The following is a 26061-nucleotide window of genomic DNA, read 5'->3' as shown; positions in this document are numbered from 1 at the left end:
GCCTCGGCAATAGAAGTACCATGCAGTGTGGTTTTTTGATAAGTTTAGGTGGGCAAAAATAAGACTTGTCTTACTAGGAGCCAGTAAAGTCAGGTGAATACAGGTGAATTAATCTATCTGTATATAATTGATTCACTGAGTCTTAAGGAATTACAATGTGTGACAAATGTGGGCTTATGTTAAATATTTAAATTGACAATTTGAGTGCGCCTTGTACATCAGGAGTTACATCACAAAAAGCTCCTCATCTGAGTGCAATAGGACTTTATAATCAAGCAGCTGGGAAGCGAGTATTTTCAGATGAAATTGAGATGCAAAGTTTGGCCCTCTTTGGTATTTCATTCCCTTCCACCAAGACATGTTTCTCATTGCCATGGTTTCCTGCCTCGATGACCATGCTGGTTTCACACCCAAAGGACTATATTCTGAGACAGAATTTAAGACAATTTTGTGTCTGATGTCACCGTCAATCAAACTCCCCACGACCCTTGATTGGTTAATGGTTAGTAGTGCGTAAAAGGAACGTAGATTCATCTGGTGCCTACATCTGAGATAAGGAATCAAAGAAAATGCAAATGGTACTTTGCCATGGTGCTTTCAAAAAAAGTTTCCATTACTAATACCTAACTCCGGGACCTAACTTTTTTGATGGTTTGTATGTTTGAAGGTGCAAAATTAGCCATAAGGCACGCCATGTTCAGAAACTCTTAAACAAATCATTTCTTAGTTTGATTGACAGGTATAATCGGATGCAAATTAGTCTTAATTCCGTCTGTCAGTCAAACTCCCTGTGACCTTGATTGGTTAGTAGTGCGTAAAAAGAAGGCAGATTCATCTCCGGTGCCTTCATCTGAGAAAAAGATTCACAGAAAATGGTAAACAGTATTTTTACAAGGCAAAAAGCAAAGTTTCAAGGCTTTTGTTGCCATGGTGCTTTCACAAAAAGTTTCCATTACTAATACCTAACTTTTAAGACTTTGTGTGTTTGAAGATGCAAAATTAACCATAATAATAAATTGTTTGATTGACAGGTGACATCAGATGCAAACTAGTCTTTTTAATTTCTTCGATTATATTAACTCGACACATTTATTAACAAACAACAAAACACAGTCTAGTATTAAAGTCAATAATTTTTAAGTTCACAAATTGACTTATTTATTTCCTGAAGCAAGCTCGACAATTTCATAGTGAACATTTACATTGTAATGTTTTACTCCACAAGGGAGGCTTAAATAGAATTGATTTATTGTACCTCAATACAGACTGAAAATCTTGACCAAATGGGTTAAGACTCATCTCATCATCAGTGCTGCAAATTAATTCTTCAGGATTGTCCATAAAATTAGTATATTTGAAAGATTTTTTATACAAATCTTGAAATCTTACTCTGATGTTACCTACTTCAATGACAGCCCCATCAAGGCCAGTTACGACAAGCAGTCGTCAACATGAGGAAATTGGTCATTCAATTTTGATGTTGGGCAGGAAAAACCTCCCACATACTTCTGGCCCTTGAACATGTTTAAAACAATACTGCCAATAGGTTACGTAGGATGTTTTGCTTTAATGTTCAGGGGCCAATGACACATAAGAGGTTTTTCCCTGCCCAATGGTGATTTGAAAAGTGCCACATGTTAGCACAAAACTGTCATGAAGTACATCACATCAAATTTGGATTTCTATAAAAGCACTTCAATTTGATTACATGCATCTCCCTCACTGGTTATTGCATTTTGCTGAAGCTCAAATGTGTGGTCCAATAATTAACCATCCATGTAAAACATCTAGGTAGTTAAACAGCAATTGTTCCAGTGACACACACGCAAACATCCATAGGACTCAAATTCCTGTTCGCTAAGTTTTTTTACGGGTCAACACTGAAAATGTTGGTGCACATATGTCCCATGCAGTCATCATTTTGGGAGCAGGTCTGCTTAAAGATTATGCCCTTGGGAAGTGTACCCAAAATAACACTACTTTGCATCTGGACCCTGCCCCTTAAAGCAAGCCTGATATCTTACTCACTTTGGTCTTATATTTCAAATTGAATTGGCAGCGGTACTCTGCTTCCAGGAGATATGTCCTCCCAGCAAAGTGCTCACAATATGATAAATATAATTATGTGCAAAAAACAGTCTATTCTTATTATTATTTTCAAAAATATTACTTTTAAGTAAATTACACTGTGAATTCTTATGATATTCCAAATTTATATGTAAAATATGTTCACAGATTAATATTAAAACACACAATAATTAATGAACATGATTTCTTTGATTACCCTTTGATATTTTCCAAATGATCTATTTACATGCTGTATCAAAATGACTGGTACCTATCAGTTTTTATGGTTATTGAAAAGCATATTTCTTACAAATATGCAACATTGAATCATCTTGAAATGACCACAATTAATAGTACCGGTAATATCATTGTTGATGACAATAATCAACAAATTATACAGATCCTAAGTTGTAATTTGATGTCGCAGTCTTGTCCTTAATCACTGGAAACTGGTGGGTACCAATCATTTTGATACAGCCTGATTTTTGTGGCCTGCTCTCACAAAGTTGACAAAATAACTTACTTTAGCTTTAAAACATACCAAACATCAAGGGTTCAATGCAAGATGCCTTATGGGATGAAATCAAAACTCTATCGGTGACCTACCGCTGGTTCTGTCCGATTGAAGCCAGTTTCTATTGTTCTAAACAATGGAACACAGTTCAACCGCCGGTACCTGCCGGTCGAGTTTTGATTTCATCCCCATCTGCATAAGCTCCCTCGATAATACTGTGTATAAATGTGCTTATGATTTGAATAACATTACCGAAAGGAGCCAATTAAAGGAAATATGGCAGTGTTGTACAGAGCCTCTGCTGCTTCTTGATTTGGTCTCCAAAAATCAAAAGAGGTTTTATGTTTAATGGAACCTCTTTTATTTAACACAAAATTGGTGTCAACTGAAATTTGCATTATTAGGTCATTACAATTAATGCATAAATATATGTTGCTTCAGTTTTCACTGCAGTAATAACAAATTTAAAGCACTTCATTATAAACTATTCTGTCAACCAAAAGCGCCTCATCACTCATTTTGGACAGCCCATTTGTATAGTTTCAATTTCAAGAAAAATACCCTGTTCCTTGTCCATGCGTTACTAAAGCTGCACTTACACTTAGCGACAATAGAACTTGACAAGTGATGAACAATCACTGTTTAAAAAGTAATGCAACATGCATCGCTTTTTCATTTATATACTTGGCCAAAATGAGATACTGTTGGTTTTATCATTACTCTACAAGTGCCTTAATGAATATGTCCCATTTCACTACCATTTTCAGCCAAATGGGCTATTCCATTTAAATTTCACACCCCTGTGGAAGATTAGAATTGTCTTCCACAGAGGGAGTAGGAATTTTAAATGGAATATCAATAAACACACTGACAGCCCTATTTAAAACTCAGGTAGAATCTTTCTCAGTGGGTGTATGAAATTTAAATGAAGCTGCCTATGTGTTCATTCCATTTGAAATTCATACTCCCCCTTGCCCTTGTGGAAGATATTTCCAGAATCTTCCGCAGAGATGGTGTGGATTTTAAATGGAATAAAACCAATCTATGGTATACTGTGATTCGCCTCAAGTTCGGTAGTGACGTAGGTGCATATGTCAATGTGAATCGCGCACGTAAAGTTAAACGAGCGTACACTCAAACGTACAAGTGCAGTGTGTCAGTACGCTTGCAGCGCAACCACGAAAAAGCATTGACGTCACTACCAAACTTGAGGTGAACCACAGTAGGGCCTATAGTAACTTATTTGTGATCTGCTCTCACAAAATGAGCATAAATTTGACACAATAACTTATTAGGCTTGTTCCCTTGGCCTTTTTAGAACTCAATATTCCATCCAGAATTTCCTTTAGTTTATTTTCTGTTGAATTTTGTCATGTTTAAAATGTACTTCAGCTTAAAGCCTCATCCCCCCCCCCCCACTCCAAAAACATTGAGATTTTTATAGTGCATTAAATGTAACTTCACTAGGTGCAACTTGTACTACCCGATTGATCACAGCTTGACTTCCTCATGAGGTGATCAGATCAACAAGCTGCCATTGTAACTAGAGCCAGTACGATACAGATGGGTCAATGAGTTACATAAAATGACTTTGTGTGGTGTTTATTTCCCAGGAAGTGAGTTTTGCCTGAGGCAATTTGTGGTTAAATGTTGACAGCTTGTTACAAGAGTTATTAGAGCTTAAGCATCGATTTGGTTGAAAAAGGAGGTGAGACATGATCAATTCTGTTAAGGCAGTGCAACCTTAAAAGTTAATGCTCATCTTGTGGGTGTCATTTAATCAAATGTTGCATATCACACCCTATGTTCAATAACCACATAGCCTCCGGTGAAGTTCACTTCACTAATGACTTACATAATTGACCAATCTGGGTCATGTACTATCTCTGGCTACATATTGTTGTTGGGCAGGAAAAACCTTAGATGTTCTTGTAGCCCTTGAACATGTTTAAAATAAACCTGCCAAGAGGTTACATAGGAGGTTTTGCTTTAAAGTTCAGGGGCCAATGACTCAAGTTGCGAGGTGAAAATGCAAACTTGTAGAAGGCAGAGGTAATGTAATGTTCTAATAACAAGATACGTCATTCTGGTGGTAATCTAGGTAAAACTGGTAATATCAGGTTCCCAAATGAAGAGTCTTGTGTTGTGAAATATGCAAATGAGTTGGTATGGGCATGCTGAAAATGAAAAAGAAAAAGCAGCACAAAATTAAAACAATTTCAAAGTGTAGTCTTTATATTCTTACATGTATGTGTGATTTCCTTGAAAAAATGTTTCAAACTGTGGTGACTTGCATTATTAAGACAAAGATTTTTTTTAAATATTGGCATAACACCTGCATGGCTTACTCTAACATAAATCAGGGACTGCCTTTTGAGGAGAGCGAGAGCAATCACTCTCTTGTGCTCTCCTTAAATCTGATATAGGAGAGTGATTTTTAGCTCTACTTAGTTGACCATTCTCTCCTTACATTCTATTATAAGTGCTCTAAACAGCTCTCCTTGAAGGCTCCAGAGGAGCTATTTAATGACATATTTAGGGTCAGGAGAAAAGCACCCAAATGTTCTACTTTTGGTGTTTGAAAATTATTATGAAAATTATTATTGCAAAGTGCACTTCAACATCAATCCATGGCATATTGTGCCAAGTTTGATAAAGTGTCACAAATATGGACCAGCTTAACATCAAAATGTTACATATGAATTGTATCCACTGAAAATTGCACTGGGATGAGGGATCAGGAGGGCACATAGATTTCAAACCCAACTATATATAGCCCTTGAACTTTGAAGATTTGGGCTTATTTTGAGCACTCCTCCCAATCCACCTAACCCTTGTTCCGCAAGCTTGTTAGCACTTTTACAGGCCTAATCCTGGTAACATTTCCTTGGCAAATATTGGTTTGTTGAAGACCCTCTCTGACAAAAAGATACTGTACCTCTAATGCTTGCTTCTGTTGTGCTTGTAGATGTCTGACTTCTGATGACTGAAACAAACAAAAATCAACAATTTTAATCTTATTGAAATTGAAAGTAAAAACGCTAGATTAGATATCAAGCAAAGCTGCAAAAGATGATCGTAGCAAAGCTTTGATGTCTTTGATCTGAGACAGCAGATAAAAATCCTGAAAATGTAAAATGGTTCATTTCATGCTTCCAGTCAAAGAAGCTTCTATTTCAGAAAAATACTCACAAATGTTTTTGGATTTTGGATTCAAAATATATTATCCTGTATATATGCTAAACAAACATAGCTAAATCTTAATAATCCTTTAGTTAGTTCTATCTGCAGGGGTCCGGGTGTGAGAGGCCACAGACCAAAAACGAGGAAAATCACTAAAAAGGGTAAAAACGCCAAATATGGGCTGAAAATAAAATAAAAACACGTAAATTTTGGCAACAAAAATTAAGAGGAAATCAGCTGAAAAGAGGAACTCTCACATAACTGACAATGAAAGAAATAATTGTAATATTTGGCCAATATTTGGAAATAAGGGCCAAAAACACAATGTTTCAGGGTTTATTTTTGTATGCGACAATCAAGCCCAAACCCAAGCACAAAGACTAATTTCAAGTTATGTATTCTAATTTTTGGAAAACAAATTTTCTAACCTTTTTCATTAACCAATAAAAACTGCACTGGAGCCCACCACCCAGAGGCCAAAATTGCACCATTTGGTTGAATTAGTCAAAATTTGGTCCATTTTGGCAAACAATTACCAAATATGCAAAATTTTCATCAAATGCCACCCAGCACTAAAAATATCCTAGCTACAACCCTGCTTCCCCCTATACCCCCGAAAAATTCCTGGCGTCACTAGATAACTTACATCTTTAGTAGCTCTGACTTGTCCACCGATGGCACTGTTTGGTTGGGAATGCATCATTCGCAATCTCTTCTTCTGTTGCTGCAAATCCTCTAAAATCTTGCGATTTTGTTGTTCTGTATAAAAAGTTAGATAATCACAATTAATTACAATCTAGTACAAGTAGTACTACGGTAGTACATGTATGCTCAAAAATTATCAACTCAAGCTCAAGGTTCATGTTTAAATAGTATTCAACTTAAATTTTCCCCTGAATATGGACCTAGAAGAAATAAACAAACAAACTTCTTTTTCATTTTAGGCCCTTCGCACTTGATTATTAGTTTCCTGTTTACCGCCCGCGTCCAAAATTGAAAATCTCAAAATAATTAATTACTTTATTTTTATTTCCAATTTTCTCGTTTAAAATAACTTTCAACTACTTCTACTTGCCATTTTCTGACTTTAATAATATCAACAATAATGATGAATGAACAAAAGAGTACATACAACTCCACCTTCACTTATTTATAAAATCAAATATTGTTGTGAAATAATTAAATGCCCGCCCTAGTCAAAACGAGTCGATAGTTGCTTGTAATAGTTCAAACCAAATAAAGAAAATAAAAGATAATTAATAATTAAAAGTCACCTCGTCCCTTTTTCAAAATCTTAAACAGGAAACTAATAATCTAGTGCGAAGGGCCTTATAGAGCAACACTTAAAATTAAATCACCATACTTCCATTGCTTTTAGTGTCATGCACCGCTGATTTCTACTAGATTTCGATAGCAGATTTTGAGAGCAAATTTGAAGCTGCTATAATATTTAATGGACTTCTGGAGCTTGTAGGGCTCAAATTTGATTGCATTAGCCTCCAAGGCTAAAGTAAAAAATAATTAGTTTCTCGTCCCTCGCACGGCGCCCGCATTGTTTTTTGTGTTTGTACAAAAAAACAATAAGACGATAAAACTTTCGCTGTTAGTACCTTTTCTATACTCGTTTGCAGCTATCCCTACCTATATATATTTGCGAAAAAGACACTGAAATCTATCGTCTTTGGGGAAAAAACTGTTGATTTGGAAAAGACAAAAAAAAATGCCCTCATCCTCCTTTTTGAAGTTAGGATGACTGGACGAGAAACTATCATTTTTTAGTGATTTTAAAAATTACCTTGTCCACTCCCTGGTCCCGACATGATTTCTTTCTTGGTTTATGACGCGGTGCAAATGCAACGTAGACGGTGTTATTCGTAATACACTGACAGTAGCGGTACTCGGTACAGCAATTCAAATCCAGTTATCAACAGCAAATATCTTTTGTATTTATTATACAGCTACATGTACCAAACTGCAGATTCTAATTCAATATTCAAATTCAATAAATTAATTTTCTGCAATTTTAAATTCTTATCATGTCAGCTTGTCATTTTTAATTTAATTTTAAGCTTCCATATAAAAATTCATTTAAAAACCATTTTCTGATTGGTCATAAGTGCTCTTTTTGATACACTGCTCACTTTTCGCGAAATATGACAGAGCCTAGTCCTAGAGACTTCGATTTTCAATCAAAGATACTTCTTCTCTTTGGGACTGGGAGAGAAAATGAGAAAAATTTCTCCCTTTCCTTGCTCAGCAGCTGACCAGTTTTGTTGTTGTTGTTCATATGAGATTTAGCTGTCACTCAATGTTTTTCTTTATCATCAGATTCTAAGGGTAAAGAAATAAGCTTATTAGAGTTCGGGAACCTGGAGTAAAGTGTCCTAATCCGTACCAGGCTGACATTAATTTGTGTAGTACGTTTGTTTCAGTACAAAGTAATGTTAGCCTTAAGAATATACTATTTGGCAAGTGATAAAATCAGAAAATGGCCGAGGTGACAGATGATTTACCGAATAATAAAGCGGGTTCTACCCTCGAAAATGGGACTGAACCCGACTCATCAGGCATAGATCCACTTTCTTCAGGTACAGATGGCGAAGAAGAACTAATCGCGGTAAGAAATAATAGTAGAATCAAGTGATTAATCCGTGTAGCACTTCTGCCATGTCTGCAGAATTTGACACACTTTTTAATTTTCATGTTTTATAATTATTTTTGTATTACCATGATTACAGAGGCTCTAGGCTCTAGCTTCGAATTTGCACACGATAGTCTATACGCATTCGATGCTAGAGTACTTTGCTATGGTTTTTCGGTCAGACAGTGCAGCGGTGCAATTCATTGCACCGGAAGTTATTTATTCTGTTGTTAATCGTGCGCATATTTTGTGGGGGCTTTGCGGGAATTTTGCCAGGGGCGCGAGTCCCCTCGGGGTAAAAGCAGGGGGCGGCCAAAATGAAGGGGCTGTGGAAGAAGAAGGGGCGGCAGAAGAAAAAAGGGCGGAAAAATTTGAAAAAGTATAAAAATGTTTGAAAAAATGGTACTATTATACTTGAACTTGTCAAAATGTGTTGCTTTTAGGCGCTAGCACCTATTCCTTTTTTTTTTTTTGCTCTTGGCCAATTCCACGCCAAAAGTGCCTTTTGTAACGTCCGTAACAAAATTTTGGAACATTATTTCTCAAAATAGGAGCATTTATTTCAAATTTGCTAACCATGCTTCCATAGATAAATGTCAGACCTACATGTACATGTACTTCAAGATAGTAAAGAAAAAAATCTGAGGAAGTACCTTGACAGTTTTTTTTCATTGTGAAAAATGTTACGGACGTTACATTTGAGATAAAATGTAACGTCCGTAACACTAAATCAACAGTGTAGGACGATACAGGAGTATTAATTTCAAACTTGCTTTTCATGTTTACATAGAATGGAGTCAGGGCTTGCTCAATATAGTTAACAGAAAAAAATAAAACATGGAACTGAATGGAGATTTTTAACTTTTAAGGATATGTACCATCTGTCAAAATGGCAGGCACTTTTGCGTAACGTCCGTAACGCTCGTTTCTAATTTCTGTAGCTAATTAACTAAGAAAGCCAAAACAAAATTGCTTCATTATATTGAACATTAGAGTGTGTACTAGTAGCATACTTAGAGAATAAACGATAGGAATTTTTATTTTGCCTATCGTCTACCGTGTGAAGGCTGACAGGCAGGTCCAATATTTTGAGTAGTGGATGCCGGCGCAGCAGTATCCACTACGTCTATCGAAGGGATCACCAAAAGAGCCAGACAACGACATGCAAGAGCATGCAGGAGGATACGAACATGGAACGAGATCAGCCATGATCGTGCATTACCCTCACCGGTGCCCATACACATTGCTCTCGGATTCAATCGGCGCTCCGCCGGGTCCAAAATCCGGAGTAAATGATGTTTCCTTAAAAACAATCATCTTTATAACACTTTATAACATTATTATTAATATGTGGGAGAGTTATCTGAATTTTCCAAAATATCTCCAACAAGCAATTTGGCATATCCAAAACATACATGTATTATCATCAACTTTAAAATTACTTGTTGTCATGCTTTGTGATAGTAAATGTTTAAACAAAGCAGTTCTAAAATAACTTCACAGCATGTATAATTATATGCTGGTAACCTTTATGACATTTTAGTTAGAAATCCGGAGTCGCCTTAAAAAACTGTATCATAGCTCCGGTACAAAGCATTATCGCTGGTTATTACTCATCAAAAAAAATATTTGTTACTTCCACGATTACCTGTGTGCAGTGTGATAAGTCTTTATTTCTACATCATTTACATCAAATGATGTGGTTGATATTTCACATCACAAGCAAATAATATGAGTGACCATTTACTCCTTCTCGGAGCCATCGCATCAAAGAAAGAGCCAGCCATCGATGAGCAAGAACACAGGAGAAACCTACATAGATCGAACATCTATGACAGGCAACCGATCCTCGCTAGTGAACATACCCCTCACCGGTAGACTCCCTATCCGACCCGACGAATCCGCATCCGGACCAACAATGTCTCCTATTATCATTTAAAAGCAATCATATCATGCAAAATCATCCTGATTAATTGTTTAATACAAAATGCATGGTCAAGCTCCCATAAATAATTTTACATGAATATTTGCACATTGCAACATCTGCATAACTGACTGACTCCGAAATTCCGGAGCTCATAAACAAAGCCTAGGTGGGAATGTGCAGTGATCTCATCAAATCATGCACTGTAAACTACCGACAAGCAACATAAGTACATGTAGATCAATCATCCCCGTTTCCAGAATCACTAGAAGGGCACATACTGTGACAGCAGAAGGGCACATACTGTGACAGGACGAAATAATCCTTAACACCAGGGATCTATCCCCACGTGTCCCTCATCGACTGATTCGCTAATCAATCCGACTGATAACTAAAATTCCGGAATGACTGATCCACCAATGTGAATTATTATGCAACACAGGCCTGGAAATAAGTCGGTCTGAACCAGGAGCCAAACATTTGAAAAGCGGCTCCTGGTCCTGTAATTTTCTAGTGAACCAGGAGCCATTTTTGAAGAGCCAGGAGTCATTTTTCTTAAAGTATCAAAATGCTTATTTTTGTTATTTCTACAGCTTTCGATGCTCACCTGAGACTTTTAGATCCATGTTATTTGTTATTTAACTTATTATATTATTAATTATTGTCACAAGTTAACAAACAAGTTATACAATGAATGTTATTATATATCTGAACAGACCAGTTGAGTCTTATTTTATTATTTTTTAATTTTTTAAATTATGTATTTTATTTTATTTTATTTTATTTTATTTTATTTTTTATTCATTTTTTAATTTTTTTTTTTATTTTTTTATTTTTTTAAATTTTTTTATTTTTTTAATTCAGTTTATTATTAAATAATAATATTTTTTATTTATTTATTTATTTATTTATTTATTTTTTTTTAATTTAATTTATTTTATTTTATTATTTTATTTTATTTTATTTTATTTTATTTTATTTTATTCATTTTATTCATTTTTTTTAAATTCATTTTTTGATTTTATTCAATTTGGCCTTTTATTTCGTGATTTTAGGAAAATTTTAAATATCTAGAAACAATGTCGCCAAAATTCAAGATGGCCGCCTTCATGTTTAGCGATCGTGGTGATTGTGGTATACAGGGTGCGTAAGAAAATATAAAGGTGATATCATGAAAAAAATTAATTTTACTTGTGAATTCATAATTTATTGCATTTGCTACTGATATGGAATATCTCAAATGTAATCTAACTTTGTGGCAGGCAACACTATGAGCTTAAATAAAATGTATACTTTTGCCATGTTATGATTGACCAAAGTGGTGATCATACAGGGTGTGAAAATATACGTAACTTCATGCACAAAATGTTGATTACATTTTTGAAGATATTTTCTTTAGAGTGTATCCTACATTTATTTTAACTGCATATTTGGATTCCTGGGGTAAAAAGCTTTCCAAAAATGTATAATTTTCCTATCTTAGGGTGTATAATTCTCAAGATACAACAATTGAAAGCCAAAACGCATGTCGTGACTGAAAATCTTGGCATTTGTGTGTAAGTGATAGGAAAAAATTGAGGTTCTTGTGACTTGCGGTTCTCAATTAATACTTGTTAACACGATTAGATAAAATTAATAGCTGAATATGAATAATGAATGATCAAGCTTTCATTTGAGGTATGATTTGCAAGTATAGCACACAATTTGGCAATTATATAATTTAAAATTCAAAAGGATGCCATGTCTCCCATAGAGAATGCACATACTCCACTACCGCTTATCCACTACCGCTTATCCACCAGGTTTATCTTCGTTAACATTTTGGTATTTTTCACTAATTAAACAAATTGGCATTCCAAATTGAGAAACATATTTGAAAATTAGAATAATCAGGCTGTATAATGAGCCCAAACTTCATGCAATTGAACCAAGAATAGCCCTGTGACAACAAGTTAAATCTGAAAGAGGAGAGAAAAATGTAACATCACCAGGTATTTTATGGTCCCACCATAAGACACATGACCATAAGTTAAATAACAAATAACATGGATCTAAAAGTCTCAGGTGAGCATCGAAAGCTGTAGAAATAACAAAAATAAGCATTTTGATACTTTAAGAAAAATGACTCCTGGCTCTTCAAAAATGGCTCCTGGTTCACTAGAAAATTACAGGACCAGGAGCCGCTTTTCCAAATGTTTGGCTCCTGGTTCAGACCGACTTATTTCCAGGCCTGATGGAATGAGATGAAAAATGTAATGGATAAATGAAAATAGACAATCATATGAAATTTAGAACATTTTACAACTGGAATCACATAATTATTTTGACCATGCATGCAAATTACCAATCACACATTAGTTCACAGTAATTCCCAATATTCTGATACATTTGAGTAAATAATATAAACTCGACACAATCTACACAATGTAGAGAATTTTATTTGCTAAAATCAGTAAACGGCAGCTATTATAAAAGCACCCAAAAACACCAAATTTTTCAAAATTGCTCCCCTTGGTCGTAGGAAGTGTTAAGGTACATATTTCGAGGAGCATAACAAAAACATCAAATTGGTGTCGTATGACCTTTGACATGCATGCATTCTTTTATCGAGAGTGACATGGTCTTTCATGCTTTCTATTTGTGCCAAGTGTCCTTGGCAGACTTGACTACAATGTATGCTTCAGCGGTCATGAAAGGATGCTAGAGTATGTTGCTATCATTTTTTGGCATGTTTGGTCGATCAGCATTGACATTTTTTGCAACAGATCTTATAATTTATAAATTATTTATTCTGTTGTGTTGAAATTTGAGTCGACTGTAAAGATTGCTTATTCTGAACAGTCCAAAATTTTGTTGAAGTACAATTTTAGCAACATTTTGGATAACATCACCCGTTGTGATCAGCTGTGTTTACATCTGAACTTCCATTGCTTTACGGTGTCATGCTTCAGTGACAGTGAATCCGACAAAATTTTGAATGTAATGGTCTCAAGCCTCGAATGTTAAGCTCATCGGTGAGCACATTCATGGCTAGATTTGTCAAGCAACAGAGGATGTTCTGTATCATAAGAATCTTCAAATGATAGTCATTGAACTGATAAAAAGGATGGGAGAAAAATACAAGTGAACAGGCTATTTGAATTAAGATTAATTAAGAACAATTTGTGTACTGTATCTACCAAAAAAAGCGTTGACAACGTAAAGAAAGCAGCAAGTTTAAAAAGCCCCACCTCGCTCACTTTTTGAAACTTGGTCCCATTTGTAAAAGATACTGATTTAATCTTTGTCATAATTATCAGCTTTTAAAAAACATTTCCAGAAGTGTTATGTATCTTTAATGTGCCGATGCGATATTAAGTTGTTAGCATTCTGGAACGATCAGAAAGGTTATTATGTTGTTCTTGGCCAATATCCTATATATGTTTTGTTTTATAATAATTATTAAGTTCATGACAAATGATTGAATTAAAGGAATAACAAGTAGGCATGTTAATGGCAATGATGCTATTGTTTTTAAACGTTAAAAACACCGATTTGCTGTTGATATTCAAAATGGGACCAAGTTTCAAAAAGTGAGCCGAGGTGGGGGCTTTTTAAACTTGCTGCTTTCTTTACGTTGTCAACGCTTTTTTTGGTAGATTTTCTTTCTTTTTATGAATGTAGCCAAGCAGCTCTAAGCTTGGAAAGTCATCGGGTTACGAAGTACCGGTACTCCATAAAACGAATAAAACGAAAAATAGATGTTTGAAATTATGTTATCCTTGATTTATGACAGTAAATTATTTTTAAATAAAACTTTATCAGCCGTTTATTTTGAAAACTTGCTGGTCACTGCTACCGCGTGACTGTAATGTTAATAGGGATACATATATATTTTAATATACTTTAATTATTCAAGGCAACTAAGAAAATGTAAATATGAACAACGCATACCCAATGTTGACGATGCCAGCGAGACACAGAGTCAGTCCGAGTTACTTCAAATTGAAACTATGTAGCAAGGCTGATACTACGGAAGCGTCTAAGTGCCACGACTTAGCAAGATAATTATGTTTTAATGATTGTGGTTTTTGTAGCCTCTGGGCAATCTAGTTGGATATCCAAATTTCGCGGTTGATAGTTCTTTGTAGCCCTGCGGGGCAATCTAGTTGAATTTTGCTATTAAGCGGCGGTTGTTGGCGGTCTTTCGCGGTTTGTAGTTTTAATTTCCCTCATTCTTCATGCCCTACCCTCTATCGGGGGTTAATTTATAGTTGAAGCTCGTTGGATAACTATACTTCGCGGTGTGGGTCTTTGTAGCCCTGTGGGGCAATCTAGTTGGATATCCAAATTTCGCAGTTGATAGTTATTTAGATTTATAGATCTAGTTGGATTTCCCTATTAAGCGGCGGTTGTTGGAGGTCTTTCGCGGTTTGTGGTTTTGATTTCCCTCATTCTTTATGCCCTTCCATCTATCGGGGTTAATTTATAGTTTAAGCTTGTTGGATAACTATACTTCACAGTGTGTGGTTTTTGAAGCCCTGCGGGGCAATATAACTGGATGTCTCTATTGAGCGGCGGTTGTTGGTTGTCTTTCGCAGTTTGGGGTTTTAATTTGTTGGATATCCAATTCGCGATTTGTGGTTCTTTGTAGCCCTGCGGGCCAATCTAGTTGGATATCCCTAGTGAGCGGCGGTTTTTGGCGTTCTTTCGCGGTTTGTGGTTTTAATTGCTCTACTTGTTCAGGCCCTGGCCTCTATCGGTGGCTAATTTGTCTTTTAAACTGGTTGGATATCCATATTTCGCGGTTTGTGGTTCTTTGTAGCCCTACTGGGCAATATAGTTTGACATCCCTATTGAGCGGCGGTTGTTGGCGGTCTTTCGCGATTTGTGGCTTTAATTTCCCTCATTCTTCAAGCCCTGCAGTCTCGGGGGGGGGGGGGTAATTTATAGCTTAAGCTTGTTGGATAAGGTCATTTTCACAGTAAAGGGTGTAACTTTTGATTTTTTTTTTTAAAATTTCAAACCACTTAAATATGTTTCTGTTTACTGCAATCATGCATGGCCATGTGTCTTGAACTCGCCCCATTTTGCGTTGCGCAGCCTTTTTGAGCTTATTTACGTCTTCCGAGGTTGAAATTGCCATAAAATTTTAAATATGCACTCCACCCCATACAAACTATACATTTCCTGAAAGGAAATCGCATGGGCAATCCAAATATGCCATTAAAAAAAATTGTAGGGGGTATTGTTAAGTTGTCCAGACTGAAATTGTCAGCTAAAATTTAACTTTTTCAATTTTATATTTCAAGACATATTTTTTAACCTCTGCCCCTATCTTTAATTGCTTACCATATTTGAACTCCCCATGAAATTTCCCTTCAGAAAATGTATACTTGTATAGGGGTTGGGCATATATACCTATTTTTTTACTCTTTCGGAAAATGACCTTCAATGACCTTCGACCTGTGACCTTGGACCCTGCCTTTGGCCTAAAACCTAGTTTATCTAATACCTCTTTACTTATGGACACTTGGGTCCAAGTTACATGGAGAGGGGCCTTATAATTTGCAAATGGGAGCAATTTAAAAATCTAACTGCAATGCTCATGATGCTGTGCCTTCCATAGGGATTGTACAGCCCGCTTCCTCAGCCACCGCTTCCTCAGCCACCGCCACCCTAAATAGTCCAAAAACTTATGGACATATCTCCAACACCCTAAAACATACATTAATGAATTTCGCACAGCATATAGTATGGAGTTTCAGCTTTAAATTGACACCAAACTTATGTCTATAACTCATGTGGTTGTCAAGTTATAAACATTTTTGGCGAAAGGATCTGGAAAAATGCAACGTCGCCACCTTTTTTGCGTGGCAAGTTCAAAACACATGGCCGCATAGAAGCAACTTAAATTCCAGTAAAATAGTGTTTCAAGGCTTAAACCTTTTGATTTCTGATAAAAAATTTGACATTTCCATAACATTTTGGTTAAAATCTAAGAAAAATGTATTTTACATAAGCTCAGAAAATTATGACATGAAAGCTGGAATACATGTGAAATCCCATTCCAAAGTAAGTCAACAGATATAAGTTAAATTTTATACCATGTTTTGCTATGTTTGTAATTGCAATTTTGAAAATTTTTAACATCAAGGGTCATTTGCAATGGAAATTTCCCAACCTTAAACATATTTTTTAAGTTTTAATTGGGTTCCTAAAATAATTTAAATGTCTAACTTCATGTACAAATACTACTTGATGAAAGGAACCTCCCAGCCAAGTTTCACAGAAATTGGAGTTATTTTTTAGAATTGGCAATTCAAGCGATTTGTGTTTCGGAGGCTTCAGTTAACAACACAGGTGATCATAAAAGTAAAATATTTGGCTAACTATACTAGAAGTTGACATGAAAAAATAGGTAAAAATATCACAATTACCAATTTTCATGCTTTGCTTCTAAGTATTGAATTTCAGTTGTGACAAAAATTAAATTATCACAGCAAGTCATTTTTTTGTTTCGAGGCTTCATGTTAACAATGGTTAAACATTGCAGAAGTGGTTTTTTGAAAACAACACTGTTGGGATCATCTAAGCTGTTATTTTCTTGTGTGTATTGAATCAATGATTCTATGCGGCAGATATTGTAGATTTATAACATGGTAATTTTTTCACCCATTTCGTTAAGTATGGTGTTATTTGCATGTGAAGCCTCCGAAGCGGGCTTTCTTGGATATCAGTATATTTTTCAAGCATTAACCATAATATCAATTTTAAAAAATTTATGACATTCTGCACATATCATGCAACAATTACAATGCAGATATCAATATGGAACATATCAATTTAGATATGCATAGATGATAATTAAGCTTACTGTTGTTTCGGAGGCTTCATTTGTTTCGGAGGCTTCAATTGTTAACGGAAAGTTTGTATTGGGTCCCATTTTCAAACGGTGATATATATCTCCATGATTTAAAAACAAGTGACTTGAGGATCTACTTTGCTACATTTTGATAAATAGATTGGATGAGCTCTCTTATTTATATTTGCCCAAGCTTGCTGAACAGTTTGTTTCGGAGGCTTCAAAAAGTTAACGGAAAATCGGCTCTTTGAAGTCAAGATTTTATAAAAATTTTAAAAGCTTGCAAATCAACTAATTTTTGTTACCCATTTCAAGTTAAGATATCAACTGTTATGAATCAAGAAGAAGTGAAGAAATAACCAAGAATTATGAACCAAAGCTATACCCATTAAGTTTGTTAACAATTGTTAACGGAAAATGAAGCCTCAAAGCGACAAATATCGAAGTCCGGTTCTCAAAAATACAGGGCTGTTCACAATTAAATCTAATGTGGCAGTGTTTACTGAACATATGACCGTACTTTCAGGATAAGAAAAATTATCCATGAACTAACTGAAGAAAACACAGGGATTTACAAAAATGTTACTATTTTTTACAGTTTTTCAAAATGGCAATATTAGGTACATTTAAGCCTGCTAAAACTGAACGCAGTAACTCCCGAAGATGATTATGCTACCCAAGGTAGCTGCTAACTAGATGACTTATGTGGCCAAAAATCATGGAATTCTGTGGCTTTATTAGAAAACTACGGATCAAAATGTTAAAAATCCAAAGTTACACCCTTTACCGTGAAAATGACCATAAGCATACTTCTTTGTAGCCCCGCGGGGCAATTTAGGTGGATATCCAAAATTCGCGGTTTGTGGTTCTTTGTAACCATGTGGGGCAATCTAGTTTGACATCCCTATTGAGCGGCGGTTCTTGGCGGTCTTGTGATTTTAATTTCCCTCATTCGTCAAGCCCTGCTCTCTATCGAGGGTTAATTAAATAGCTTAAGCTTGTTGGCTATCAAAATTTCGCGGCTTGTGGTTCTTTGCAGCCCTGTGGAAAATCTTGTTGCACATTCCTATAGGCTGTGCCAAGTTGTTCTGTGTGTCTGTGGTGGGGACAGTCCCTCCTTTCAATAGGCCTTTGTGTATTTTTGCCGCTTTGCTAATTTGTCTTTACGTGTGACTTTAATGGCCTTCCATATTTGGTTGTCTCTTTTTGGATACGTTTTTGTCCCTGCTGGCCTTCCATATTAGTGGAACAATTTTTAACACCTATAGAGTGTATGCAACAAACCAACCGGAACGGTATAACAATTGAAATGACAGTCATGTAGGAATACAGTTCTACGATAGCAGAAGATGACAGAGGGACAGGTGTCTGGATCGATTCAACAACCATTCATACATATTACATGTTTTATTGTCCTATTATCATGCGAATCGCCCCGTGGTAGGACAGAACTTTATTTAAATGAGAAAATATAGGTAACCTGATCTAGTTTTTTGTGTTATTCAGATTGTTGTGTTGTTCAGATTTAAATAAAGAAAGAAAGTAATAAAGAGATTTCTTTTATTATTTGTTCTGCTAGCGGCTGCACTATAGGTTTTGTTTTTAAATAGGCCCTTAATATAATAAGTAATAAACCTGAGAATCAAACATCTTGCATTGATAAAAAAAATAATATCACAATAGCACTGGATGATTAAAATTGTGTTATCCTTGATTAATGACAATAAAATTATTGTTTAATACAATATTGAAAAAAAAAAGTTGGTCATCGGGTTTGAACTCGGATCCCGGATCCGAGTCGAACGCTTGAAGCCATTGAGCTACGGGACTCTGATATACATTGCTGTGTCGAAGTACATTATTCAATCTTACATCACTTTTAATCATTAAAAAGGAAAACAAAAATATGAATGGGTGCATCCTCCGGAAAGAACAAAAGAATTGTGAAAACTTGATTTTTTTTGGCGAATGGGGCTCAGAATTTGTATGTAGGGTATCTCAGAAAATGCTAGGGTATTTGGAAGTAAATCTGAAAAAGTAGTGTGTAGGTGATTGCCCGCTAGTGCTGTAGCCTTGTCCAAAAATTCTGGATCAGCATTATTTTCCACTAATTTTCGCTATGAAATACCGGGTGAAATGAAGCAAAAGTAGGATTGGTGTCCCTTTTTGAATTAATGAGTTGTCAAGATATATTACATTTGGGACTCTAAATAACATTAAACATGGTTTTAGATACACTTTGTACCCAGCGAAAAATATCATAGAACAATAGAAGTCAAGTGTTTTAATGTGAGGTGTAAATATAGTCTCGCGGGAGCATCTTATTAGTAGGGATAACCATCAAAATTTCATGTTGACCCTATTGCTACAAAAGATTGTTTTCTGAGTAGAACTAATCAACAGAAGTATTTTGGTGGTTAAATGGTCAAAATCGGTCAAAAACTTTTCGAATTATGAATTATCAAAGTTTCCCATTCTGACCGGTCATTGGAACGAAATAAAATGACAAGGTCTAAAAATAGCAGTTGGGAGCAAAATTGGCATAAGCATATATTTACCTTTAATTTCTTTATTTTAACATATTTGCAAACATGAAACAAGCATATTGTGAAAGTATCAAAGGGTTTCTTATGAAATGGCACTTAACTAGTCACTGGCATAACTTATTTTTTCAAACCAAGGCATTGAAATCATGCATTTAGAGGACATTTGCCAAAAATCATCCAAGATAGCCGATATGGCACAAAATCAAAATTGCACTAAGTATAGGTGAACTTTTTTTTCACAACCAAGAATTTCAATGTTATTGGGTTTAATATGACCAATTAGTAGGTGTATGTAAACAAAATCTTAAGTTTTGAAGGTCATTGACTCATTCACAACAATAGAGATTATCCTCATCATGCTCATGTGTATTCCTGTAGTATTCCTCATTCAAACCAAAGTAGCACTCAATACATTATGAGTATCTTTGTTCAAACCAATTCAATGCTTGACCTCGGAGTTACCTGCATGACTATCGCGGGCTATTTTGAAACAGTTATGGTTGCACATTCAGGTACTTCTTTTGAAAGTCCTAAACAAGGTATAGCCAGCAGCAAGTTGTAGATGTTATAGGCCAAAATATAAGAAAACGTTTAGGGTTAAGATCAGGTGAACAATACATCGAATGAGCACGAAACTTCACATTTATGTTCAGAAAGGTGTCTTCTTAACATGATTTGAAAGGAATATAAAAATTCCAAAGGGAAGCTGGTGATTTAATTTGTAACTCGAGATCTACTTGTTCAATTTTTTAACCTTTTTTACAGAGGGTATGATAGAGGTATTACTGGCAACTCTGCCAAATTACAGCTCAGTAGGCCACGTTTTTCACCTGATCTTACTGATTTGAATATTTTGTGCCATTCTTGAGCAGTGCTAAACTCAGCCACTGGCAATTAAGCGCACTGTGGCGATGGACCAATTTTGACTCGCACTTACAGAAAAACAAAATAAGTTATGTTGCTGTAATTTGCAAGATAGTTACAAAATATAATTGGCAGTAACTTCCCCAAATTTTACAGATAAATATTGAAAAATAAAAGAATGAGATCAATTTAGAAATGTATGTGCAAGCAGTGCACAGTTGAGCTCCCTGCATGTCTATGGGAGTGTTCTAATCAAGTTGATGGTTCATTGGTCATCCCTATTATTAGTCTTCTTTAACAGTCTTTTTTTTAAAAACTTGCTGGTCACGGCTACCGCGTGACTCTAATGATATGTAATTTATCAGATTGCTTGATTTTTAATACAGTACCAAAAATGCAAGAATCAGAATTTTAATGAATTTTAGAGTGTTCTGGTTCAGCAAATCACTTATTGGACAAGTGTTTAAACAGTTTAAAGAATACAACTGAATATTGCAGAACTACCGGGCAATCATCTGCGCAATGTGACGTCACCCAACATGGGGCTTTACAGTGTAACAACAATAGATTGGAAAATAAGTACGGTACGGTACCATGAATTTGATGGCCAATTTAAACATTCATGTTTAAAGCAGGGACTGTCTTTTGGAATTTGCAGGAGAGCATTAAATAGCTCTTCTTTAGCATTCAAGGAAAGCTACATGTATTTAGAGCATTAATTTACAATAGATTGTAAGGAGAGAATGGTCGACTAAGAAGAGCTCTAAAATCACTCTCCTATATTATACCGGTATCAGATTTAAGGAGAGTCAGTAGAGAGTTCGCTCTCCTCAAAAGGCAGTCCCTGTTTAAAGCACCATGCACCATATTTTAAGATAAGGGCTACTAGGAATACCGGTACATAAAATGTGCATTATTTGCCTTGCGCCTGTGGCACAATTTGCGTACACACAAAAGTATGTATTTTGGATCCAAATTTGGGTGTGTTTTTAACATAAATTGGGAAAAAATGTGCATTTTTTTGTTGTTGTGATTTTGAATTTTTTTAGCGGATTTTGAGAGTCTGACTATGTAAATGCAGTGAGCCTTGCAAACGTACACTTCCCAAAATGCATTTCTCCAGTTTTAATTTCCTGCTAACTGGTACTGATGTTATCTCTTTATTTTTTCTTCTTTGCCAGACCATTTTGGCATCCTCCCCAGGGGGTGCTAGAGCAAGCAGTACAGGATCAACCACAGCACTCATGGGCTCCTTAAAACTAGAAGATGATACAGACACCAAGGACCTTTTCATCACTGTAGACGACCCGCAGAAACACACATTCAAAGTGGACGCGTATGTAACATATAGGGTTTTTACTAGGGTAAGTTAAGGTTTTTAGTCCGAATATGAGCAAAATGTGATACACTTTGAGTTTGAGGGTACATGTAGTCCAGGCCTCCAGAAAATTTTCTGCTGTCTGGGAACTTAATGACAAGTGCTGAAAATTTTCTGTGAAATAACTGAAATAGGCCTATGTGTGCGTAGCGGACATCACGAGCGCGAAGCGCGAAATCCTAACGGCCGGGGTCCAGCTCTCAGGGTTTAGATGCTCTCTCATGCAATCTGAGCCTTATTTTGGAACAGTTTTCTATAAAAATTTACATCCTTTTTCACAAAAAAACACAACTTAAAATTTCAAAGTATTACTGTCAAAACTCAAAACAATTTTTTATTTATTTTTTAACATTTTTTATGCCTCCACCGGAGGTATTATGTTTCCTGGTTGTCCGTCCGTCCGTCCATCTGTCCGTCCGTCCATCTGTCCGTCCGTCCGTCCGTCCGAGCTTGCGGGTGCAATATCTCGGAACTGATAAGATGTACAGTGATGCAATTTGGTGGAGGGATGGTCATTGGCGGTCTTCAAATTCCAGTAGGTTTGGTTAGTGGGTCAAGGTCACCCAAGGTCATCTAGGGGTCATCTGAGGTCAAATTGGCAAAAAACGTCGTATGGGCATGAAACTTGGTGGGTACTGTAAACATTTAGAACCAAATTTTTGAGGGTCATTTGGGGTCATCCGGGGTCACCCAGGGGTCATCTGAGGTCAAATAACTTAAAACTGTCGTATGGGCATGAACCTTGGTGGGTACTGTAAACATTTAGAACCAAATTTTTTGCGGGTCATTTTGGGGTCATCCGGGGTCACCCAGGGGTCATCTGAGGTCAAATAACTTAAAACTGTCATATGGGCATGAAACTTGGTGGGTACAGTCAACATTTAGAGTCAAATTTTTGGACGGTCTTTTGGGGGTCATCCGGGGTCACCCAGGGGTCATCGGAGGTCAAATAACTTAAAACTGTCATATGGGCATGAAACTTGGTGGGTACAATCAACATTTAGAGTCAAATTTTGGACAGTCTTTTCGGGGTCATCAGGGGTCACCCAGGGGTCATCTGAGGTCAAATAACTTAAAACTGTCATATGGGCATGAGACAAAATGGGTCAAGGATCTTTCATTTGTTACACTTTTTCTAAAAACCTACACTGTCATCTAGAGATGGCCAGTTCCTAGTGAAATTGCACCAGTTAAAATGATACGCGTCAAGGTGGAGGCATTGCGGCCGACGCTTTGCGTCTAGAACCGCGCAAGTCGAGAACCGCTCTAGTTTAGAAGTATTTTGCAACTTTGAAGAACCACTGGACCTATTCTGAAGGGTTAGGATTATTCACAGATAATTTGAAAAAAAAATGGAAAAAATAGCGAAAAAAATTACAGTTTGTTATCTTAATATGCAAACCATTAACTAATGTTAATCTCTTCATCTATCACATATGATAAATGCATGGAAAACCAATGCATATATAATATGTGATAGATGAAGAAATAAACATAGTTAATGGTTTGCATAAACAGGATAACAAACTGTAATTTTTCGTAATTTTTTCTGATTTTTTTTCTTATTTTTTGAAAAATTAACTGTGAATGATCCTGAAGTTTCATAATAGGTCCAGTGGTTCTCAAATCGCCGAAAACTTTCTTTTTTTTTTTTTTTTTGCATTTTTTTTTCTGTGACCTCTGTGACCTTTCTGGGAACGCCGTTCCCGCGTTCCCGCGGTTTTTGGAGGCCTGATGTAGTCGGTATGTTATGAAACAAATTGAAAGCTCATCGTTACCAGAGGATCCTTTTCACTCAACTTTCACCCATCATACGCAAGTAACCGTTCGCAAGTTACAAATGTACCATTTTGCTTAAACTTTTTTATTAAGAGTCCCCAGGGCCTAGATTTCGACGAGAATCACAGAATAGATTTGTGTAAGATTCGGTTGCGAGAATCAACTTCTCTCATTGTATCATACAGTAAGTGCAGTGACTATGATGGATTTTGATTCTCGCAAACCAAGATGAAATCTAGGCCGTGGTCCCAGTAATAAATCCCTATTTCATTTAGTAAGTTTTTTAGCGGGGTTTCCATTAGACAAATTTGGAACTGTCAACCTTTCATCAGGAAAAGCTGTCGTCTTCAGGACCAAGTACCAAGAGTGACGCATGTAGGCCGCCCCTTGTCTAAAAAAAGAGTCGTTCTCTAAAGACTACCCCTTGTCAACAGAAAAAAGCAGCCCTTGCTTTAATATCTGCTATGTAAAAGTTACGATGGCTCTGAAAAGAGCCGTTTACTGTGTGAATGGTTGAAAATATATATTTGGCAGGCGCTGTACCAGTCGCAGCTTACTAGGACTGCAACTGCAACAGTAGATCTAGCTAGGCCTTGTCTTCAGCACACCTGAGACAGAATATATGACTGCAAACTGTAACGCCCAACCAGCAGGCGTACGTTCGACGATTTATGGTAGTACCATCACCCATGTCACATACTTCAAGTACTTGGGTCCCAAGATGGGCTCTAGTGCTGGAGACCTAAAAAGAAGAAAAACACTAGCCTGGGCAGCTTTCTGGAAACTGGAATTCCTCTGGAGAAGCCCATCCCTGTCAATCGAAACAAAAATCAAGCTATTTGAGACAATTTGTGTTACTGTCTTTCTGTATGTGTGTGAGTCATGGAAAACAAGATCAACGCCATTGCAACATCTTGCTACAGAGTCATGTTAAACATCAAGCATGTGGATCGGATTCCAAATGAAACCATAGACAATCTGACCAACACCACTCCACTGGTTGCCAGAGTCAAGATTCATCAACTCAAATTTCTCCGCCATATAGTGCATCTTGAAGATGACGAGCCTGTGAAAGAATATGCCCTTTATATTCCACCACACGGGAAGAGGAAACCGGGACGGCTGCGCACACTGTACTTACAGTATGTCCTGCACCTCCTGGGAGATACTGAAGGATGCTGCAGCCAAACAAAATTGTTTCGCTTGCCCAAGATCGCAATAGTTGGAGAAAGCTTGTAGTCGTCTGCCCTGCAGCCGACTGATGATGATGATGATGTACCAGTGGATCTTTATACATGTAGCTGTGCACAATATAATTCACTATCGTACAAAACTTCATCAGGCCCATAGAAATATTTTGAATAATGTATGCCATTGTAAATTAAAAAGTCCTGCTTTCTTTCTTATGCATTTGTTTGCAGACTACTAGGGGCAACTATGACAACTCAGAGTACAGTGTTAGGAGGCGTTATCAAGATTTCTTATGGCTTAGACAAAAGTTAGCTGAATCACAACCAACTCATTTAGTGCCGGTAAGTTCAAAATTGATTTAAAGTCAGGATTAGTTGGTAAGTACCAGGGCAGGAGATGTTGGGAGGCAAATACAGCATATGGTATAGTACTTTATACCTTAACATCCAGACTTCTTTTATATGAATGTGGCCGTCAACTTGCGGAATGATCTTTAAAGGAACATGTGCTTTGATCCTATGACACCTTTTATGCTTTGAAATATTGTGAGGGAGCCTCATTCAGGGCTCAGAAACATAAATACCATGTATTAAAACCAGATAACCAGGACTCGATCGCCATCTTGATACACGCATGGAGCAAAACTTGAGGGTATTCAGTTTTGGTCGTAATGTGCTCGAGGCAGCCGTTGTCATATGAGCGTGATGATCCAAATACCCTAAATTTTCCCCTCATAGCTGATGGCGCATTGTATAGGGAGTCGGGGTTCTCAGGGGCAGGAGAGTTCAGATTAAAATTAGAATTCAGATTTTTTTTATCTTGATTTTGATCTCTTTCTCTGCACTTCCTCTGTACAAAAGTGTAGGAGCTTTAATTTCCAAATTTCAGACTTTCCAGACTTTTTTTTATCTGTGGTCACTCTCACCCCTGGGTTCTCTAGTTTTATTTCTGTGATAAATACACACATACACACAGAAAAAGTGCATTACATGCATTCCTGTACTGACTTTTCTTTTCTCCATTTACAGCCTTTGCCGGAAAAACACAGCATGAGAATGGACCGTTTCAGCTCAGAGTTCTTACAAGCGCGACAGAAAGCACTCAACCAGTTCTTGGAGCGCATCGAGAAC

At 36.5% G+C, this 26061-nt stretch overlaps 2 protein-coding genes across 2 annotated transcripts in view; one reads left to right on the top strand and one right to left on the bottom strand.

The window, feature by feature from the left end:
* Positions 1–1115: 1115 nt before the first annotated feature.
* LOC140145843 (SOSS complex subunit C-like) lies at positions 1116–8057 on the bottom strand. The gene is made up of 4 exons (XM_072167528.1): positions 7560–8057; positions 6411–6523; positions 5520–5567; positions 1116–4758 (listed from the first exon to the last, which is right to left on the bottom strand). Exons 1-4 carry the CDS (start codon positions 7582–7584, stop codon positions 4663–4665), a joined length of 282 nt encoding a protein of 93 aa, XP_072023629.1. The 5' UTR covers positions 7585–8057; the 3' UTR covers positions 1116–4662.
* Positions 8058–8219: 162 nt separating this feature from the next.
* The window catches only part of LOC140145842 (sorting nexin-7-like), a 42061-nt gene continuing 24219 nt past the window's right edge, over positions 8220–26061 (top strand). Inside the window, 4 exon segments of the mRNA XM_072167527.1 lie at positions 8220–8381; positions 21765–21947; positions 25162–25272; positions 25960–26060. Of these exon segments, the coding sequence (XP_072023628.1) occupies positions 8253–8381; positions 21765–21947; positions 25162–25272; positions 25960–26060 (524 nt within the window). The 5' untranslated portion in view covers positions 8220–8252.

Source organism: Amphiura filiformis, chromosome 2 (assembly GCF_039555335.1).
Source record: "Amphiura filiformis chromosome 2, Afil_fr2py, whole genome shotgun sequence".
Taxonomy (NCBI): Eukaryota; Metazoa; Echinodermata; class Ophiuroidea; order Amphilepidida; family Amphiuridae; genus Amphiura; species Amphiura filiformis.
The sequence above is the reverse complement of the archived record's forward strand: the minus strand, read 5'-3'. Positions and strand labels throughout refer to the sequence as shown.

Bases quoted from the DNA above. Each gene is read 5' to 3' on its own strand.
- LOC140145843 (XM_072167528.1), bottom strand. From the start codon at position 7,584: ATGTCGGGACCAGGGAGTGGACAAG. The intron at 6,524-7,559 runs GTAATTTTTAAA...CTTTTTATACAG, and splicing joins GGGACCAGGGAGTGGACAAG to AACAACAAAATCGCAAGATT. The intron at 5,568-6,410 runs GTAAGTTATCTA...TGTTTGTTTCAG, and splicing joins AAGTCAGAGCTACTAAAGAT to TCATCAGAAGTCAGACATCT.